Below are 20,176 nucleotides of genomic sequence, written 5' to 3'. Positions count from 1 at the left end.
ACGTCCTTATTTCTATGCAAAATGTGACGTCTGCTACTATTGCTTTTGGACAAAAAAGAATTATAAAGAAAACCATCAGACTTCGCTTTCATTCCCACAAATATTAAGTCCAATTTTATTGCTGTGTGTTCATGTCAGATGAGAAGATTTCCTTTTTAAAACAATTTATTGCTGTGTGTTCATGTCAGATGAGAGGATGTACTTTTCAAAACAAAGGAGGTAAAATAAAATTCCAATTGCACCACAGTACAGTGTAATACAAATTATATCACCCAAAAATGGGAAAATAAAATAACTTCCAATTCATACCGAATACATTCAGTACTAGAAGGGGGCTTTTTTTTAAAAACCACATTATTGTACTGTGATATCAGGTAACAAATGTTTGATGAATACGTTTGATTCTTGTTTACTCCAGCACCCAGTCTTCTTTGGCCCAGTCAGGCAGTTTGGTTGAATATTCAAAGTCAGGTCCTTTGTAGCGCAATGCATGTAGATACATAATCAAATCCTTCTCCGTTGGGTCAGGCCTCACAATTTTACACTCGCCACATAAATTATCTCTAACAAAAGTAGTTGATTTCAAAGTTTTAGAGGATTCATCTGAGACAGAGTTTTTTTCTTTCTGTGCGCCATTCATCTCGACCTCAGTTTCACTTGCAGATCTAATGTTACCTTGTTGGCTGTCTTCTGCCTTCCCTTCAAGCAGTGGCACTTTACAAGTACTGTCATCACACACAACACTGCTTGATCCAGGTACAGTTTTCGATTGGACATTATGTTCTTGTGCACAATCACTACACTCCGTCTTTGGTCTTTGCTTTCCTGAGATCACTTCATCAGGTAAATCCAACAAGTGCAAACTCTCCTTGGCACAATGCTCTTCTATAAGGGCTTCTAGAATCTCCTCATTGCTCATTCCCACCAACCCTCCTTTGGCTCTGTTCGGACCCCATGCAGAAGACCCATAGATGGGATCGTTGAGGATCGGGAAGCCAAGGAACTGAAGATGAACTCGGATCTGGTGAGTACGGCCTGTAAGCGGCAGACAGCGCACTACACTGGAGCGTCCATTATAGCTCAGCCTCTGGAAGACTGTGCGGCATTCTTTGCCTTTGGGATCCACCCTGCAGAGGCCCACCTTGAAGGACACTACCAGTATGGGTTCCTCACACACCACCTCACCCTCAGGAAACTCCCCGTCTACTCGACAGACATACTCTTTCTCTAACTGTGAAAATATATCAGGTTATAGTTAAATGCACTGGAAAAAAGTAATTATAGCAGAAAAGATTAAGTACTTTTTACATTGAATAAGTTAGTTTGGGTGTGAATTTGAAAAAAATAAGTAAATTCTACAATTATACTCAATTGAAACATGTAAAAATGTATGCTCTCTAGCTTATAAGAAAATATTATTTAGGATTGTTTGCTATCTTTAGAATGCATTATGCATGAATCATAACTAGAAAACCTTGTCATATTTATTTGCTAATTTGAGTAAATTTCACTAAATGTAAAGTAAAAGTCACAAAATTAAGTAAATAAAAGAATTAAATTGTACATAATTTCTCAAAGCTGGTGTTCCAAGCATGCACTGGTCTTGAATAATTAATGAGCTTGCATAGTTTTACTGTTTAACACCAATTTTATTGTTGACTTTGTTGTTACAATTGGCAACTTCTTGTTTTGTGAAGTCTGAAGTTCATTTTCTACTCAAAATTACCTGTTTATGATTAAAAAAAAAAAAGATCTGTTGATTGTAACTTGTCATCGTGTTTTGAGGTGTGTGTGCTCAGCTCTGGATCTTGTTTCTATCGCCATTAAAGTAAGATGATGTTGTCTAATAAACTACAAAGCATGCATTAATCTTCCCTGTGGAAGGCTTCTGTATGTTATGTGGTACATAATTAAATATGTAAAAAAAAGCATTGAAATGCCAGTACACTTTTAAAAGCAGGGCTTAATTTAGTGCTACATTGCTTGAGTAAAATGTACAAACAAAAAGTAAGTAAAGCTAACATGAAACAGAATATTGCAAAGTCAACTCTACTTGAGAAGTTCTAATGAAATTCAACAAGAACTGTGTGTAGCCTTTACTTGAAAATATGGTCTGTTAAATTTACTAGCAATTTCTACGTGGAAATTGTTTCCTAAGTTGTTTTTGTTTTGTTTTGTTTTTTGTCAGCACTCCAAATGTTTCTCAGTGTGGAGTGTGAGTGTAGATGAAGCCATGGTTTTGATTTAAGATTCAAGCATATAAATGTGATAAAATGCTCAGACACAGTTAATGACACATGCCACAGATGTACTTGTATTTAACCAATAAATTACACCATAACATTCCTGTAAGATAGATATTGAAGGGCAATCAATCTGGCATTCACGAAATACAGTTTTGGAGACTACATACAAAGTATGATGCCATCCAGAAAGTAGTGTCTTACCTGTCTCTCACGTACCATTGCGTCCAGTTTTTTGGAGACCTCCAGTGTACGAGCAAACAGCAACACACCTGAAGTGAGGCGATCAAGTCGATGTACTGTGTGGAGACCACTAAGGCCTTTCTCTTTTCCCAGAATGAAGATGACCGTATTATGACGGTAGCGACCACAGGGATGTACCGGTAGTGAAGCAGGCTTATCTACCACCACAACTTCACCATCATCTACCAAAACCTCCAAGGGCTGCCCACTCACAGGGGGCTCATGGCGATGCACTGTGTTCCTTAAATAGTCATTGTTCTAGAGCAAAAGAGATACAAATAATTATGCATATACAAATAGACTTCATCATACTGTCAGTTATTTTGTAAGTGTTGTAATGTGATCTCCTGCCTTGAGTGTTATGTTTAGGTCATCCACTGGTATTTCATTCAGTCTAATGCGCCCCTCTTTGACTGCTTTATCGTAGTAGTCCATAGACTCGGATCGAAATTCACTCTTGAAAACCTCAAAGAGAGTTTTACCGATCCAGCGTCCTTTACAGTAAGTCTTAAAATCAAAATAATAAGGATGCACTTTGCGAAGTCTGCCTTCAAAATAATACGAGGTTTCTGCAAAATGTTCTTGGTTGAAACTCACGCCTGGATTGCGTTTTTGTGGTGGGGGAACGTACCTTTCTCCGTGACGCAGCTGTTTGCCACCCTTCTTTCGCTTCTTACCGCTGTCTTGTCTTGCTGCCTCATCTGTCTCGACGTTTTTACGTTTACCGCTGTGTGTTCTAACCGTGTTGTCTGTATCACAGCTGTCTGTGGCCTCTTTAGTCTCCATAGCGTGTGATTCTGTGCGGGTCTGCTGTATTAATAGCTGCCAATGTTTGGCGATGTTTAAGCGTGAAAAAGTGTATTTGGCTTGCGCAGTATTTCTCCTGACATTGAGTATTGTCAACTGCGCTCGCAATATTTTTAATGCTCACGTATTCTTTTCGATGTAATTTTTCCAGCGAACTACTAATTTTTATTTGTCCAAAGTAAAATAATACATTTAAACCAGCTACTCCCCCCTTCAAACGTGTGAACCATGCTCACATGAAATCCGTCACATTTTGATGACGTCGCGTGACGTCATCTGTTTACGCTTTATACTAAACCCAGTTACACGCATTTTATTTTGAGTCTATCAAATTTTCTAAAACAATCAAACAAAAAACATTCAGAATAGCCATTTCTTTACTTAATTAATTTGACATAATATCTGTGTGCCCATTTATTTTTTTGTATTTTTGTTCTGTTGTATTTTTTACTTTTTACATAGGTACAGTTGTTTGTAATGTTAGGACTTATAGCAAAAATATGTTTTCTTAACAAAATGTTTAAAAAGTTTAGTTCATTTCATAGTTCATCAACTGAGCGAATACATCCAAAATGTAATATTTAATCTATTACAGTATATTGACATCTTTATACAGTGGCAAGAAAAAGTATGTGAACCCTTTGGAATTTCCTTCATATATGTATAAATTTGTGTTAAAATCTGGTTTGATCTTCATATAAGCTACAATAATGAATAAGAACAATCTGTTTTAACTAATAACACAAAATACTGTATTGTTCTTGTATATATTGAACACATCATTCAAACATTCAGTGTAGTTTGGAAAAAGTATGAGAAACTCTAGGCTAATGACGTCAACAAAAGCTAAGTAGAGAAAGGGTTACAAAGTCATCTTGAAAAGCTTAGATATTCATCTGTCCACAGTTAAACAAATTGTCTATAAATTGTGATGATTTAGTACTGTGGCTACTCTCCCTAGAAGTGGCTGTCCAGCCAAGATGACTCAAAGGGTACACTGCAGAATGCTTAATGAGATAAAAAAGAATCCTAGAGTGATAATTAAAGACTTGAAGGAATCATTGGAACTGGTTAACATCTCTGTTCATGAGTCTACTATACGGAAAACATTAAACAGGCATAGTGTCCATGGCTGCACACCATGAAGGAAGCCGCTGCTTTCCAACAAAAACATGAAGTTTGCCAAAGACCACCTTGACACTCCACAACGCTACTGGGAAAATGCTTTTTGGACTGATTAAACTTTTGGGAAGAATACGCAGCACTACATATGGCGTAAGCAGGGCACAGCATACCAGCATGAAAACATCATCCCAACAGTAATGTACGGTGGAGGGAGCATCATGATTTGGGGCTGCTTTGCTGCTTCGGGGCCTGTAATGCTTGCCATCATCAAGGGAAAAATGAAAAGTTTATTAAGATATCCTACAGGATAATGCCAGGGTGGCTGTGCACCAGCTGAAGCTCAGTAGAAGTTGGGTGATGCAGCAGGACAATGACCCTAAACATCGAAGTAAATCCACTACAGAATGGCTTCAAAAAAAGAAAAGAGTGGCCCAGTCAGAGCCCAGACCTTAACCCAATAGAGATGCTGTGGAATGACCTCAAGTGAGCTGTTCACACCAGACATCCTGAGAATATGTCTGATCTGAAGCAGTTCTGTACGGAAGAATTGTCCATTCCTTCTGAACATTGTGAAGGTCTAAACTGCAGCTACCGGAAACGCTTGGTTGAGATTATTGCTGCCAAAGGAGGATTGAACAGTTATTAAACCCAAGGGTTCACTTACTTTTTCCAAAGCACTTTGAATGTTTATTGGGATGTGTTCAACAAAGACAATTAAGATTATAATTGTTTTTATGTGGTTAGCTTAAGCACATTGTGTTTCTCTGTACTTGTGACTTTGATGAAGATGAGATCACATTTTATGACCAATTAATGCAGAAAACCAGCTAATTCCAAAGGGTTCACATACTTTTTGCCATTTGCCACTGTATTGTATAAGCATATTTATATTGATTATAAAAGTACAAGGCATTATAGTTTGTGTACATTTAATTACATGTAGATTATTACAAAATCAGATTAGACAATAGCAACACATTAACTGAAAATTGCCATGCATGCAATAAGAGAAAAGTGTTTTAGAGAATACGTTTTAAACTCATTCTTTATTTCAATAATTACAAGTATAAGCTATGTTTGTTTGTTATTTATTAATGCCTTGGCATATAACAGTGGTAATTACACATCAAAAGGATTAATCTTGCAAAGGTAGCATGGGAGTAGCTACATTTCAAGGTAACTGTTTTCTATCTGCATTACTCCTCTTGCTGTATGGTATGTTAAAGCTGAACCTATGACCATTTATGAAGCATACTAAGATCACACAAGTCTTAGATATAAAGCCTTCCTAGCAAAGTCCTTGATCACTCAGTTTAGGTAAAAGAAGGGACATCTCCTCGGAAACCTTCTGATAAGTGCATTCATTTCTGTCCTCTAGCAACTGCTGCATTTTGCACTTCAGTTTTAAGAATCAGAATGATCCAGGCAAGTATGTTGCTAGGCAGCAGGGTGAGTTGGGATGCGAGGCCTTCTCTCAGGCCTAATGGCTTGCTGAACCACAGCACCATCGCCATCTCCTGCAAGGGCAACGATACTGCAATCAGAGCTCATCACTAGGAAGAGAAACAAATCAACAGCCACACAGTTATAATAAGCTGCAGTAGTAGTACACCATAAATAATTCAGTTCTGATTAATATCTTCATAACTGATAAATACCTTGGCCACTGGCGGTGTTTGTCTGTCAGTGGGACATAAACCACACCCATCAGTGCTTTCCTGAGGAACGTGCCATCACTCTGTCGGTCATACTGCTCGAGAACTTGGCTTCCACCCTCTGGGCCCACAGGCAAAACTAATCTCCCTCCTGGTTTCAACTGCTCCAAGAGCTGTTGATGCACAGGTTTAAATAAGACTACAATAGAATATGTAAACAATAATTTAATTTAAATTCATTATAAGGTAATTAAAAAAAAATCTTGTATAAATGCAAAACACTACTAAAATGCATACAGCTTTAGGAAGTGTAGGAGCAGCTGCTCCAACATGAATGGCATCATAGGGAGCTTCATCAGGAAAACCTAACCGACCGTCACCCACTGCAAAAACAAATGAAGAAAAACACAAAACCACCATTTAAGATTAAAAACCTGTGTAAAATATGAAAAAAATAAATAAAAATACCAATACCCTAACACTTAAGGTAACTGTTCAACAGATCCAATGTCAATGATAATGATTGTGCTTAGAAAAGCACTTTTTTTTAATACACCAATCAGCCACAACATTAAAACCACCTGCCTAATATTGTGTAGATCCCCTTCGTGCCACCAAAACAGCGCCAACCCGCATCTCAGAATAGCATTCTGAGATGCTATTCTTCTCACCACAATTGTACAGAGCGGTTATTCGAGTTACCATAGACTTTGTCAGTTCTAACCAGTCTGGCCATTCTCTGTTGACCTCTCATCAATAAGGCATTTCTGTCCACAGAACTGCTGCTCACTGGATGTTTTTTGTTTTTGGCACCATTCTGAGTAAATTCTAGAGACTGTTGTGCATGAAAATCCCAGGAGATCAGCAGTTACAGAAATACTCAAACCAGCCTGTTTGGCACCAACAGTGGAGTGTGTTCCTTTCACTGGAACTAAGGGGCCAAGCCCAGCTCCTGAAAAACAACCCCACACCATAATCCCCCCTCCACCAAACTTCACAGTTGGCACAATGCAGTCAGACAAGTACCGTTCTCCTGGCAACCGCCAAACCCAGACTCGTCCATCAGACTGCAAGATGGAGAAGCGTGATTCGTCACTCCAGAGAACGCGTCTCCACTGCTCTAGAGTCCAGTGGCGGCGTGCTTTACACCACTGCATCCGACTCTTTGCATTGCACTTGGTGATGTATGGCTTGGATGCAGCTGCTCGGCCATGGAAACCCATTCCATGAAGCTCTCTACGCACTGTTCTTGAGCTAATCTGAAAGCCACATGAACTTTGGAGGTCTGTAGCGATTGACTCTGCAGAAAGTTGGCGACCTCTGCGCACTATGCGCCTCAGCATCCGCTGACCCCGCTCTGTCATTTTACGTGGCCTACCACTTCGTGGCTGAGTTGCTGTCATTCCCAATCGCTTCCACTTTGTTATAATACCACTGACAGTTGACTGTGGAATATTTAGTAGCGAGGAAATTTCATGACTGGACTTGTTGCACAGGTGGCATCCTATCACAGTACCACGCTGGAATTCACTGAGCTCCTGAGAGCGGCCCATTCTTTCACAAATGTTTGTAGAAGCAGTCTGCATGCCTAGGTGCTTCATTTTATACACCTGTGGCCATGGAAGTGATTGGAAAACCTGAATTCAATTATTTGGATGGGTGAGCGAATACTTTTGGCAATATAGTGAATATATATACAGTATATAAAGGCATTTATTTTAATTACCATGAAAATTGCTATTTGTATAGTAATTACAATTAATTCATTACCAGCATGTGCTACGTTAATCTGTTTAAAAATGTCCTAAATGTATTGTCTTTAAAAATCCCTCACCCACTAGTTTAATTCGTCCAGAGGCAAGCAACTCTGGATCATCTGCCTTGACATTTTTCACAGAGGCTTGCACCAGCTCTTCTATGTGGTCAATTCCCACCACCTTTCCCAAGGGGCCTACCTGCAAAATGAACATAATAAATCACAACGCAAATATTTCAGACATCTTAATACTTTTAACGATGTGTCCTGTCACAGCCTGTAATAAGAGATGGAATCATCACAATTTGTCATCACATAAACTTGTAAAAATACAGTATTTGCTTGAAAGTCACTCCTTTAGCATTTTTAAAATCTTGACTGGCACAATAACTTTTATAGTTTATATTTCGTATAAAAAACTTAGTGAAAGAAGATTGCACTCACCATTCTGGCGAAACATGCAGTAAGATAGCCACTTCCTGAGCCCACATCCAAGGCTGAGGCTCCTTCTGTTAAGTTGTCACTGAGAACCTCAAGGGCATGTGCATGCTACACAAGCAGTAATAAATTACACGTAAAATATGACATTTACAGCATACTTGTGCTCAAACTTATGATACCAGTTTCTGTAAAACTTCTCTTTGCTTTAAGAAGCATCTGTTTGCCCTACGTACCATATGAGGAGCACTGATGGTAGCCTTGTATCCTTTGTAGAGAAAAAAAAATCTTCTGTGATTTCATGTATTCGTTGCTTGTATTCAAAACAATATGCCTTTAGATCCATGGAATTCACCTATGGACTGGGGAGAGTCAGAATAAGGGTGGTCTCCGGAATAAATCCCTCTATCAGTGGCAAGCATAGCATTAAACACTCGATCACTTCGGATAACCCCATGATCTGTCAAAGAATTAGAAAAAGAATACACATTTTGGGCCATACTAAAGCCACTACGCGTTACAATGTTCAATGACCTGATATGAAAACTTTGTATTGCAATATATGCAATAACATACATCCATCTATCTATCTATCTATCTATCTCTATATCTATCAATCATACCTCTTAAACGTGTGATGAGTTCTGCATGAGTTTTGCCACTAGATATCCATGCCATGGTTCTGGAGAGCAGCAAACCCATAGGGACCGCTACTGCTGCCAGCCTGAGCACAGTCTGCATATCCTAATGAGCACCGCCTGCAACAAATGGCATCTGATACAAGAGATATAGAGGTTGTAACAGTAATATGCGTTAAAATTATTCGACCAGATGTTAACGTGCCGAAGAAGTAAACGGAAGTATCGTTTCCAAACACATCTCCTCCACCAATCACATTCACGGAAATATTGACGGACAGGTGTATTGGCCAATCAAATTCGTTAGGTAATCTTTACTGGTTACGCATACCTAAGCAGCAGCAGGGGGAAGCAAAGCGAGTCCGAAGGATGAATTTTACATGCTAATTCTTGTATTTATTTTTCCTTTTAATCATTCTTCTCAGGTCTGAAGTGCATCGAGAGTTTTGTACTTGAAGGTATGCATGCCGACTGTAGCTTTATGTACAGTGTTATTTTCTACACGTCCACACTAAACGGTTTTTCTTGATAGCAAATGCCTACAGTCAGCAGTGTTTTGTTACATTGCTGTTAATTATGGTAACACCATCAACAAATTATCGATTAAATCCATCCACTTCATCAGACACCTGGCATGCTGTCTTTTAATTAAACTTAAATGCACTATAAACATGCTTGTCGGCCCAGAGTGTTTTCACATCGGTTACATTAAATATATGCTTTAATTATTGGAGGACGTGATGATTGACGACTTCGAAACCCATGTGGTCCGATCTAGTGGAGATCTTTGGACTGAGGTCTGCTCCAGTCTGCCAAATCCACAGGGACAGGATGATGGACAATTTACAGACTCATTTCAGCCCTCCTCTCGAGGGACCCTTCAGCCAAACACACCCAGAGCTTCTTTCAGCCCCTGGGAACCAATGGCTGACTCTGAAGTTTACATTGCTAGTTTAGGTACTGAAATGACATTTCATTTGATCACATTTTTAATGTGGCCTGTTGACTTGTTCTCATAGAGCATGTTATGTTGTTGATACTTTTTTAGAAAGTCGATTGAAGAGAATCAAGGGACAGTCAAATGAGGTAACATCCAGGGAGATGCTCCGTTCCTTGTCCCAGGCAAAAAAAGAATGCTGGGATAGGTTTCTTCATGACGCTCAAACCTCAGAGCTGTTCCAGGAGGGAAACTTCGATCAGAGGTATGGACAAAATGTCTCCGCTTACTCTTGTAACCTCGGTTCCCTGAGATGAAGGGAACGAGACATTGCTGAACGCTTGATCTAGTTGAAGCCTTTGTATCATAACAGTAATCTTATGATTGGCAATGGTGTTTGAGTCACGCCCTTTTAGGCACACATTTGTCCTATATAAGCGGGAGCTCACACACCATTTCTTCAGAATTTTCTGAATTCAGACAAGAATGCATCACTTGTACCTCGAAACTCTGAAGTAGTAGTGCGGCCAAGTTTGCAATGTCTGGTTCCCTTTATCTCAGGGAGACATTCCCTATTGATTCAGTTCACGAGACGCCACGCTACGTAATGTAATACCCTTAGATGCTCCAGGGTATAAAACACTTAGAAGAATATGTATATAAGTTCACAGGCCCACCGGGCAGTGACTTAGTATAATATCTCTTTAGTGTGTATGAAAATGAATAACCCCACATGGTGGAAACCATACGGGAAGTTAATCTTAGTCTGAGGATGTATATGAGTCATATAATACACACAGTATAATTTAAGCCCTTCGTACCAGAGGTAGGGGAGGGAGGTTTTATTATTTTTATTGAAAGTGACGTCTAGGTTATAAAACCTCGTGAACATGTTTTGAGAAAACAATCCTGCTGCAAAGCATATATCTTTTAAGGATATAACATTTGTCCATGCCCATGAAGAGGCCATGCCTCTAGTTGAATGCACTTCACGCCAATAGGTCATCTCACGTCCTGTGATTCATAAGCGAGAGCGATCGCATCAACGATCCAGTGAGATGGCCATTGTTTGGAGACGGACATGGTTTTGTGCATCCTCCATAACAAACAAAGAGCTGATCTGACAGTCTAAACTGGCGAGTGCACTCCACATACATGTGCAATGCCCACACGGGGCATAATAAATGTGCTAACTGCTCCTCATCCAAATTAGATGGTGGAGAAGAGAAAGCTTGTAAGTGCTCTATCTAAGCCATAAGGATGTGGAAAGCACCTTAGGCACATAGCCTTTTTTTTGGGTTTGATGGTGACTTTTGAAAGCCCAGGACCGAATTCCAGACATGAACTCTCAACCGACAGCGTCTGTATATCGCCAGCCCGTTTGACTGAGGCCAGAGCCAACAGCAATGCCGTCTTTAAAGAGAGCACACATTACTCACAGATTCCAAAGGTTCAAAAGGGGGGCTCGTGTGCGCCCTCAGCACCAGATTCAAGTCCCATGTTGGAACCGTAGCAGGGCGAGGTTGGTTTAAGCGCCTCGCTCCCCTAAGGAACTTTTTGATTAGATCATATCTGCCTATAGAGGAGCCAGCCTATGTGGTGTGAAATGCCGAGATGGTGGCTACATAAACCTTAAGCGTTGACGGAGTAAGACCTGCGTCCATCCGCTCTTGAAAGAATGTAAGGATCTCCATTATGGGGCAATTCACTGGGTCTTTGCTGCATAAAGAGCACCAATCTGTAAACACAAGCCATTTTAATGCATAGAGGCGTCTCGTAGATGGCGCTCTAGCATGCAAAATGGTGTTTTACAGACTGTGCCAATTCTGGCTCATTCATTAAGCTCCGGTCAGGGGCCTTACGTTTAGGTTCCACAGCTCCGGCTGGGGATGCCAAATCGTGCCCTGTGCTTGAGAGAGCAGATCCCTCCTCAGCGGTGTTTCCTATGGAGGGCTGCCTAATATCTCCATCATTTCCGGAACCGTTTCCTTGTCCTCTCGGACTTTGCTGATGACAGCATGGAGGAGACGTATCGGGGGAAATGCATATTTGCGCATCATCGACCACTTGTTGGCCAAGGCATCCACTCCCAGCGGGGTTTGGGACATGGAGTACCAAAGAGGGCAGTGGGCTGTCTCTGAAGAGGCAAATAGGTCGATTTCTGCTGTGCCGAACAGTTCCCAAATCTTCATAACTGTTCGAGGATGAATTCTCCATTCCCCTGCCATCAGCCCCTGGCACGACAGCATGGCCACTCCGCAGTTCAAACACCCCGGGACATATGTCGTGCGCAGGGAGAGAAGATGCAGGCGTTGCACCCAGGCTGAACATTGGTAGTGATCGAGTGCCGCCTTGGTGATTTATGTACGCTACCACTGACATATTGTCTAAACGAATCAGAACGTGATGATTCACTATGTTGGAATGGGAAGCTTTCACCGCTAAGAAGATAGCTATCATTTCCAAGCAGTTCCATGCCACGCCCATTTCGCACCTGTCCAAGTGCCGAAAGCCAGGTGTCCATCGCACAGTGCGCCCCAACTCATGTTATATGCATCTGTTGCCACCACTTCTCGTCTGAAAACCTGACCCAGCATCACACCCTGCTGATAAAGGTTCAGAGCTGTCCATGGTGCTAGAGCAGCCAGGCAGCAGTGAGTCACACATGCGCCCCTGACACCAGGCGTGACTCGGTACATGGTGTTTGAGCCAGCACTGGAGAGGTCTCATGTGTAAAAGACCTAACTCTATGACAGCAGATGCTGCTGCCATAAAACCCAGCATTTTCTGAAAAGACTTCAGTGGAAATGTTTTCCCAGTTTGAACTGAGACAGACACTGGTGAATGGTTTGGATGTGCTCGCTCGTGAGGTGCGCACGCATACTCACGGAGTCGAGTTGAACCCCCAAAAAGGAGATTTGTTGGCTGGGGGAAGTGTGCTTTTCACCCAGTTCACATTGATACCCATGCTATTCAAATGGTGATGTATAATGTCCCTGTGCTCACATAGCAGAGCCTCTGATCAGGCCAGTATTAGCCAATCATCAAGTTAATTTAGAATGCGCATGCCGTTCATCTTCAAAGGGGCGAGCGCCACATCATGAATGTGCCCAGTGCCAGAGACAATCCGAAGGGAAAGACTATGAATTGATTTGTCATTCCATTTTTTTTCTCTCCCTCTCCTCTCTCTCTCTCCGCCGCTCCGTGTTGGCCTTTCCCTCTCTTTTAAATATTATTATTGTGTTAAGGGAAAAGCGGGGATGTACGTCATGCCGGGGGCTCCCTGGCCTGAGAGAAAGAGGGAGGAATTTGGAAGGGCAGAGGGCGGGGCCGGGCCGTGATTCCACACACCCGGCCCCTAATTAGGCTGATGAAGCCCGAGAGGGATAAAGGCGACCGGAGATGGCAGTATGACGGAGAGAGAGTTACGGGCAGCTGCCCGACACCTACGTGTGTGTGTGTCTTTTGGTTCAGTTCTTGATTAAAATATTATTTATATTATCAAGCTGGTTCTCACCGCCTCCTTTCCATTGAGAGTGTTACAGGTACGTTTACACGACAACGATGTACTAAAAACTGAAAAGTTTTTCCTTTGCATTTTTTAAAAGTTTCGCATACAGACGACAATGTTGTCAAAATGATCCCCGTTCACACGGATCCGCGAAAACGACTTAAAAACGCTGTAATATGCATGCCAGGCAAGTAGTTGCCGATGTCACTTTGTAAAGAAACGTTACGCATCTGCGCACATAATGTGCTGTGGTGAATACAAACAATGAAGATGGCGAAAGCATCGAGCAATTTTGCCTGGATGGACGATGAGGTTGCTTTATTACTACAATTATTTTGCTGGAGAAGTGTCAATAAACTCAAAATCTTGAGCAGCACAAACACAGTCCTGTAGTCCGCCATTGTAGTTTTGAATGTCTCGCGCGTTGTTTTGAAGTACTCGCACGCATGCCTATAGACTGAACACGTAATACGCGTGTGCAAGATGTCATCGTTTTCACAAATTCGCCTTTTTGTATGTTTGCACAGAGACGATAATGGCATCGTTTTCAAAAACTTGCACTTTGAAGCCCGTTTTCAAAAGTTTGCGTTTTCAGGCCCCAAAACGCTGTTGTCGTGTAAACAAACAGCCAAAATGCATGAAGTGTTCCGTTTTTAGTTGAAAACGTTGTCGTGTAAACGGCCCCTTAAAGTGCTAATCTTTTTCTTGTCCCATCACTTTTCTCATCTCTGCTCCCTCATTTCATCCTGTCATCTCTGCTGCCTCCTCTCTGACCTCACGATTCTCTTATAGAACTGACACTTTCACACTTCATTTTCTTTCATATTAATGTTGTTATTTTACTGTATTCTGTCATTAATATTTAGGACCTTACAGCAGTAATTTGGCAGAACAATGGCACAATGATCTACCAAGATAGAAATAGAGTGCAACAGTGTCCACCCACTTTTTCAGCTGTCTGGATTCTAATAAGTATTTTTCCCTTAAGTTTTTTGCATAGGCCTTTCATAAAATCCTCCATACAAGAGTTACCAACCAGCTCAGAGGTGAATAACAACATCAAGAACTTTGTTTTGAGGCAAACAAGTATTTGTAAATCAGACAAAAAGACAAAGGTACAAGACCGTGTACTTGAGGGCATGAACTACAATCCCACGATGCATTGCCTATGATGTCATTGAATAAAAAATGATGGAAATATTTAAAACTATTGATTTTAGGTTGTTGATTATAAGTATAGAAACAATATTGTTTAAGTTTATTACAAAATATTCCAATATGTATAATATATAAGTATTTTGAGGGTGAAGGGAGACCAGCTTGTTTGCCTCATTCACCGTGCGTCATTGGAGTAGGTGGTCGCTCCTGGGTTCTCTGATTGGTGGATCTTTCTTTGCTGTACCATGGGTAATTTAGTTGTTTACCAGGAATTCCACTGTCAAACACGATTTTTAAACAATGAAGTTGAAATAACGCAGACTGATGGCTTCAACGGAAGCAAATACCATCGATGAACAACCTCGTAGCTCACGGTATGTCTGTCTTTAAAGGTATATAAGTTATCGTTGAAATCAGTTCATCTATGGAAAAAATTAATGTGATTTTTACTTCCGGAACCAGACTGTTGTGCTCTGTTAAATGGTTCTGAATGTTTAGTCTGGTTGCCTACTTGTCCAAAAAATCTTAATACCATGGTACTTTTTTTAAATTGATTTGTTTAATGACTTTTTTTTGGGGGGGGGGGCTAAATCAGGCAGATCCTTCAGGTTATGATTGTATTCTTCAAAATACTTATTGAATTTCTTTCTACAATGTAAGCAACGCCACCACTCACTTATAATTAATAAAGCTGACTACACTCACTGCAAGTGTGCAATGTCGGAAATGCTGTAGCAATCAAGCATTATTTTTTTGATGAATTTACACTACAATACTGTACATGCATACACTACATGGAGTGGACTTTTTGTCTGACCTGTTTCTCATCTGAGGCAAAGCAACTTCGATGATCCCGGGGGCGAATTTCCAAAAGCATTTTTGCACCCTTGAATGGCACTGTGGGAAGGTGACTAGACTCGAAGGGCTGTTCCAAATGAAAGTGAGAAAATGAATCCTTTCTCTAAGGGCCCTTCCACAAGACAAAGTGTACATTCATACAGTAATGATGCCATGTTACTTTCAGAGTACTTCAAAGGCTCTGCCCTTCGGAGTAAATACGGCATAGGGATGATCACTTTCGACTGGAATTCACCCTGATCTGCTGTAGCTGTTAAAAGCACCTCCGTGGTTCTGCCAAATTTTCTGAAATGCTTCCGTGATTTACAATGAAAATTTACGTTGAAACATTATTACTGATATTATGAGATTGAGATTTTAATCTGTTTTATTTAATATTAAAATGATCCCCCTTTTTCTGCAAGAAGTGCACATTTATATTTGTGAATGAAAGGGGCTGCACTCCTTCAGTGCACGCCACTGCTGAAATCAGTATTGGTCATTCAAAACTTCCTTTTTATGTGACTTTCTTATTGGAAATTATGTTTGGAATGACCCAACAGCATGGATTGTGCTCTCTTTAAAGTGCCCTGCGAAGGCATCATCAGCGTAGGTAAGAACAACAGCCAGACGTGCTGAACAGTTATGGGGGAGGGTGCGTTCTCGTTCTAAAAAAAACAATTGATTGGACAAAATTAACTTTGGTTGGTTAATGTAGTTTAAATTAACAGTAAGTTGTGAGTCATACATTTTTCTGGGTCCGTTTTGCCGTTGGAGAGAGACTGCAGATTTTAAATGCTTGTATCTTATGAAAATGAATTTTGTCAACCTTTAGGAGTACCCTAGCATATAGATTACCTTAAAGATAATAGATATGGACTAAAAGCTGCAAAACTTTAATTTTGATTTCACATGGTCTTTAAAAAATAATAAGCATTAAGCAAGGAACTTTGTGACGTAATATATGTAATAACAACAAAAAAAACCTAATGGCAATAACCAAAAACAGACTTTATATGGTGCTATTTAAACATGGACTGCATATTTATACTGACAAAATAGAATGTGGACCATGGGTCATTCTTAAATTCCAAACTATTTCAGCATATATATTTTCTATTTTCATTTTCTCACTGGAATGGTCTGCTGCAGATTACAAAATAACATCTCAGTGAAAGCTTAAGTCTCTGACTTGGCCTCTCCAAAATACAGAATTTCTTCTGCTTGAACAACTCTGTTGTTGATTTACTCTTTGAGTTGGATTGTGACCCAGCAGCACAGGTGTCAGAAAGTACAAAATATGTTTGCAGATCCAATTTAATTTGTATAGTGCTTTTTACAATACATATTGTTCCAAAGCAGCTTTACAGAAAATAAAAAGAAGAATACTGCCTTTTATTCATCTTATATTTTGCAGTGCTTTGGAACATTTCAAGCGCTGGCTGTCCCCTGAAAGGGTGGCCATCAATGCAGAAGAGCTGGAGTACCTTCTTTTGCCCACACAGAACAGTGAGGTTCCTGCCAGCACGGCCCAAACCGATAAGCCATGTGAAGAGGAAGAGTGCCCAAGCCCGGAGAAATAACATATCACAGCAATAACCAGTTTTGCTCTACTGACCAGCAGTGTTGAGGAAATTAAGTGTATAAAGGGTCTTTTTGTGGAAAGCAACTATACAGTATTGTGACCCAATTAAGGGTATCATTTATTTCTCAAAGAAAAAGGGTTAGTTCACCCAGAATTAAAATTGCGTGAAACGCAAAAGGTGTTAACCTGAGTTACCATTCACTTCATTACATCTTTTTAAAATCTTTAAAATGAAATTGAATGGTCACTAAGGCAGTCATTATGCCTAAAATAATCTTGTGTGTTTCATGCAAGAAAAAAAGTTATACGGGTTTGCAACAAGTTGGGTGAGTAAATCATGACAGAATGTTTTATTTTTGAGTGAACTATCCCTTTAAGGTATCTTTGGCTCTGCATGTTTCTTAATCCATTTTCAATTCAGGAATGCTGGGCATCCTCTTTATTCATATGTCAGTCCTAACACTGCTAGACAATAATGATCTAGTGTGTATATAGGATTGGAAACAAAGATCAGAAAAAAATACTAAAGACTGTAAAATATTAATTGCCAAGGATCGCACTACATTCTTTTCAATGGCAGAATTGTAATTTGTTGAGTCTGAACACAGAAAATATTCTTACCATCCAGAGGAACCTGAACCTTCACTACGTCACGTAACATTCCACAAATACTGTATATCAAGCGAATTTCATAATTTTTTTTGCTATTAAATTTAAATGGAAATTGTTGCTTCTTAGTCCTTTCCTGCACTATTGGAAGTGTCGCTGGTATTGACAAATATAACACAGTGTTCTATGTATATGCAATTATGAGCACTTATCTTGGGCTGTATGTTTAAAACTTCTAAAAAATGCTCTAAAGAATAGTCCTAAGCTTTGACTTAGTTTTAAATAATTATTAGTAGAAAGAGGGACTTTTATCAAAGTCTAAGCCTGATTCTAAAGTGCTGACTGAGGTGACACTTAAAGGGATGATTCACCCAAAAATGAAAATTCTCTCATCATTTACTCATCCTCATGCCTCATACACTCAAATGTGTATGACTTCCATTCTGCTGCTGAAAACAAAGATTTTTAGAAGAATAATTCAGCTCTATAGGTCCATACAATGCAAGTGAATGGTGACCAAAATTTTAAAGCTCCAAAAGCACATAAAGGCAACATAAAAGTAATCCATAAAACTCCAGTGGTTAAATCCGTATTTTCTGAAGCGATATGATAGGCGTGGTTGAGAAACATAAATATTTAAGTCCTATTTTACTATTAATCTCCACTCTGTCTTTTAACCTTCTTCTTTTGATTTTGGCGATTTGCATTCTTCAAGCATATCGCCACCTACTGGGCAGGGAGGAGAATTCATAGTAAAAAAAATGTCTTAAATATGCATTTGGTTCTCACCCAAAAATGTGCTCAGTGATGCCATACAATGGCAGTTTATAGTGACCACCTCTTCAAACTTCAAAAGGACACAAAAGTATAATTTAGAAGTCTAATAAATTATAGTATGCGACTCAAGCCTCGCCCTAAAGTCATACGATAAGTTCGGGAAACAAACAAATGGAAATCTAACTTAAGTAGTGAAAATCTTCATCAACTGGTGCTTTCCTATGCGCGTTTATGAGAGTGCACGAGAGCAGTAGTTCAAGCATGCAGCCGCGGCTCGTGAGATGGGCTGTTCAAGCGAGAAACCGGACCACCAGAGAAATCAACACAGCTGCAAACAAACCAGAGAACAGAACTTACAAATCATGTCTGAAAAGGTGGTCACCATAAACTGTCAATATATGACATTACTGAGCACAAAATGTATCCCTTAGTGTACCGAAAAAGGAAGATAGTCAGGTAGGTTTATAAGAACGCAGGGGTGAGTAAATAATGACTGAATTTTCATTTCTGGATGAACTATTTCTGGGTTAAGACTAAAAGTTTACTCTAAGTGGCTTTATACATACTGCCCCAGAGCTAATTCAGATGCATAGGACATTAGATTAGCTAAAACCTAAATGAAACATAGTTTTAGGTGCACTCAGTGAGATTTTGTTCATGTCATCTTAGACTTACACTGACACGTAGTGGCCTGGATGCAGCATAATTCAAATGCAATAGTTTTCAGTTACAGAAACCAATGTAAAAATTCACAATTCACAGTCAGCCATTATTAATTTAATACATGAGTGAAAGTGTCCAATTACAGTATGATTGCTGAGAGTAGTATTCGGCTGGTCATGTGATTCTAACATGGCAGCCCCCATGAGGGGACCCTCTCCATGTAGAATAAAACAGATTTTATAAGGTTACTGATGTGACTTGAGTCTTCATTTCATGTGAGTGGTCATGATTTTATACATATGTTTAAAAACAATTACAGAGTGCACCTTTAAAGGATGTGTAGTGTAATATTCCCATTGTTTATGACCATGTAACCTGTACACTTGTATTTAGAACAATAATGAAAGGATAATAAATGCCAGAAAGGAGCTCTCATTAGATTCTTGTGTATAAACTTTGTAGTGTTGCAAACAGATATTTTTTGCACAGCAGTAACCAATAGATGTCACTATTGTTGAATATGGATGAGGTACCACTCCAGAGCATTCCTGTCATTAAATTGAAGCATCATTACTTTGTTCCACAGTTACATGTTGGCAATGCTAGCCGTTTAAACTTAAATACAAAGTGTGAGGTCTATAATATAAATTAGTTTATCTATTTATTTTTTCTGTTCTTGATTTTTTCATTTATATTTTGTTAATCAATGAGCATCGTTTGTTTCTCCTATGATAAAAGTTATCTGATGCTGTTGTGAGGTTCCAATATCTGATTAGCCTCAATAGTTTTTAATCGAAATATTAAAACTTCCTTTCTTAAAGAAAATGTTTTTTTTTTTTTTTTTTTTTTTCCAAACCGAATATCTTTACAAAAAAAGTCTAAATAGGTCTATGTCTCATTTTCTTATTGGGTAGGGTAATTTCAGTAAAACTTAAAACTTTATGGCCGTGTTGTCAGCTACCTACCTAGACAGCATTTTGGGCGCAATTGGTTTGATTCGAGCGCGCATATGATTCCCAAAAATTCTTCCCAGATAGGTAGATTATAGCTTTTGAAACGGCCTATATATATGCTACTTAATTTTTATTTTTATTTTTATTTTTATTTTTTTTTTTTTTTGACTGTCACGTGCTCAATATCCATATAAAAGTAGCCTCGGGTGAAAATATCTTCAAAGTTATGCTTAGATATCAT

The 20,176-nt window shown here is 39.5% G+C and overlaps 3 protein-coding genes across 5 annotated transcripts; 1 reads left to right on the top strand and 2 right to left on the bottom strand.

Annotated features, from left to right (window-relative positions):
* Window positions 1-87: 87 nt before the first annotated feature.
* Window positions 88-3,542, bottom strand: LOC127455154 (pseudouridylate synthase RPUSD2-like). 2 transcript variants are annotated; one of them, XM_051722781.1, is made up of 4 exons: window positions 3,118-3,252; window positions 2,838-2,993; window positions 2,448-2,744; window positions 89-1,231 (listed from the first exon to the last, which is right to left on the bottom strand). In XM_051722781.1, the coding sequence occupies exons 2-4, from the start codon at window positions 2,919-2,921 to the stop codon at window positions 410-412; spliced, it is 1,203 nt and encodes a 400-aa protein (XP_051578741.1). In that variant the 5' UTR covers window positions 2,922-2,993; window positions 3,118-3,252; the 3' UTR covers window positions 89-409. The 2 variants fall into 2 exon arrangements, with proteins under 2 accessions (XP_051578740.1, XP_051578741.1); XM_051722780.1 differs by having other exon boundaries at window positions 88-1,231; window positions 2,838-3,542.
* A 1,537-nt stretch (window positions 3,543-5,079) lies between these two features.
* Window positions 5,080-9,144, bottom strand: LOC127455064 (protein-L-isoaspartate(D-aspartate) O-methyltransferase-like). Of its 2 annotated transcripts, none has more exons than XM_051722628.1 (8): window positions 8,891-9,144; window positions 8,623-8,727; window positions 8,504-8,535; window positions 8,274-8,378; window positions 7,908-8,028; window positions 6,371-6,456; window positions 6,077-6,246; window positions 5,080-5,935 (listed from the first exon to the last, which is right to left on the bottom strand). In XM_051722628.1, exons 1-8 carry the CDS (start codon window positions 9,006-9,008, stop codon window positions 5,899-5,901), a joined length of 774 nt encoding a protein of 257 aa, XP_051578588.1. In that variant the 5' UTR covers window positions 9,009-9,144; the 3' UTR covers window positions 5,080-5,898. The 2 variants fall into 2 exon arrangements, with proteins under 2 accessions (XP_051578588.1, XP_051578589.1); XM_051722629.1 differs by having other exon boundaries at window positions 5,084-5,971; window positions 8,891-9,143.
* An 85-nt stretch (window positions 9,145-9,229) lies between these two features.
* LOC127455065 (coiled-coil domain-containing protein 32-like) lies at window positions 9,230-17,657 on the top strand. Its single transcript, XM_051722630.1, has 4 exons — window positions 9,230-9,363; window positions 9,640-9,862; window positions 9,954-10,107; window positions 16,766-17,657. The coding sequence occupies exons 2-4, from the start codon at window positions 9,646-9,648 to the stop codon at window positions 16,929-16,931; spliced, it is 537 nt and encodes a 178-aa protein (XP_051578590.1). The 5' UTR covers window positions 9,230-9,363; window positions 9,640-9,645; the 3' UTR covers window positions 16,932-17,657.
* The last annotated feature ends 2,519 nt before the right edge of the window (window positions 17,658-20,176 follow it).

The sequence above is a fragment of the Myxocyprinus asiaticus genome, chromosome 17 (assembly GCF_019703515.2).
Source record: "Myxocyprinus asiaticus isolate MX2 ecotype Aquarium Trade chromosome 17, UBuf_Myxa_2, whole genome shotgun sequence".
Lineage (NCBI taxonomy): Eukaryota > Metazoa > Chordata > Actinopteri > Cypriniformes > Catostomidae > Myxocyprinus > Myxocyprinus asiaticus.
The sequence above is the reverse complement of the archived record's forward strand: the minus strand, read 5'-3'. Positions and strand labels throughout refer to the sequence as shown.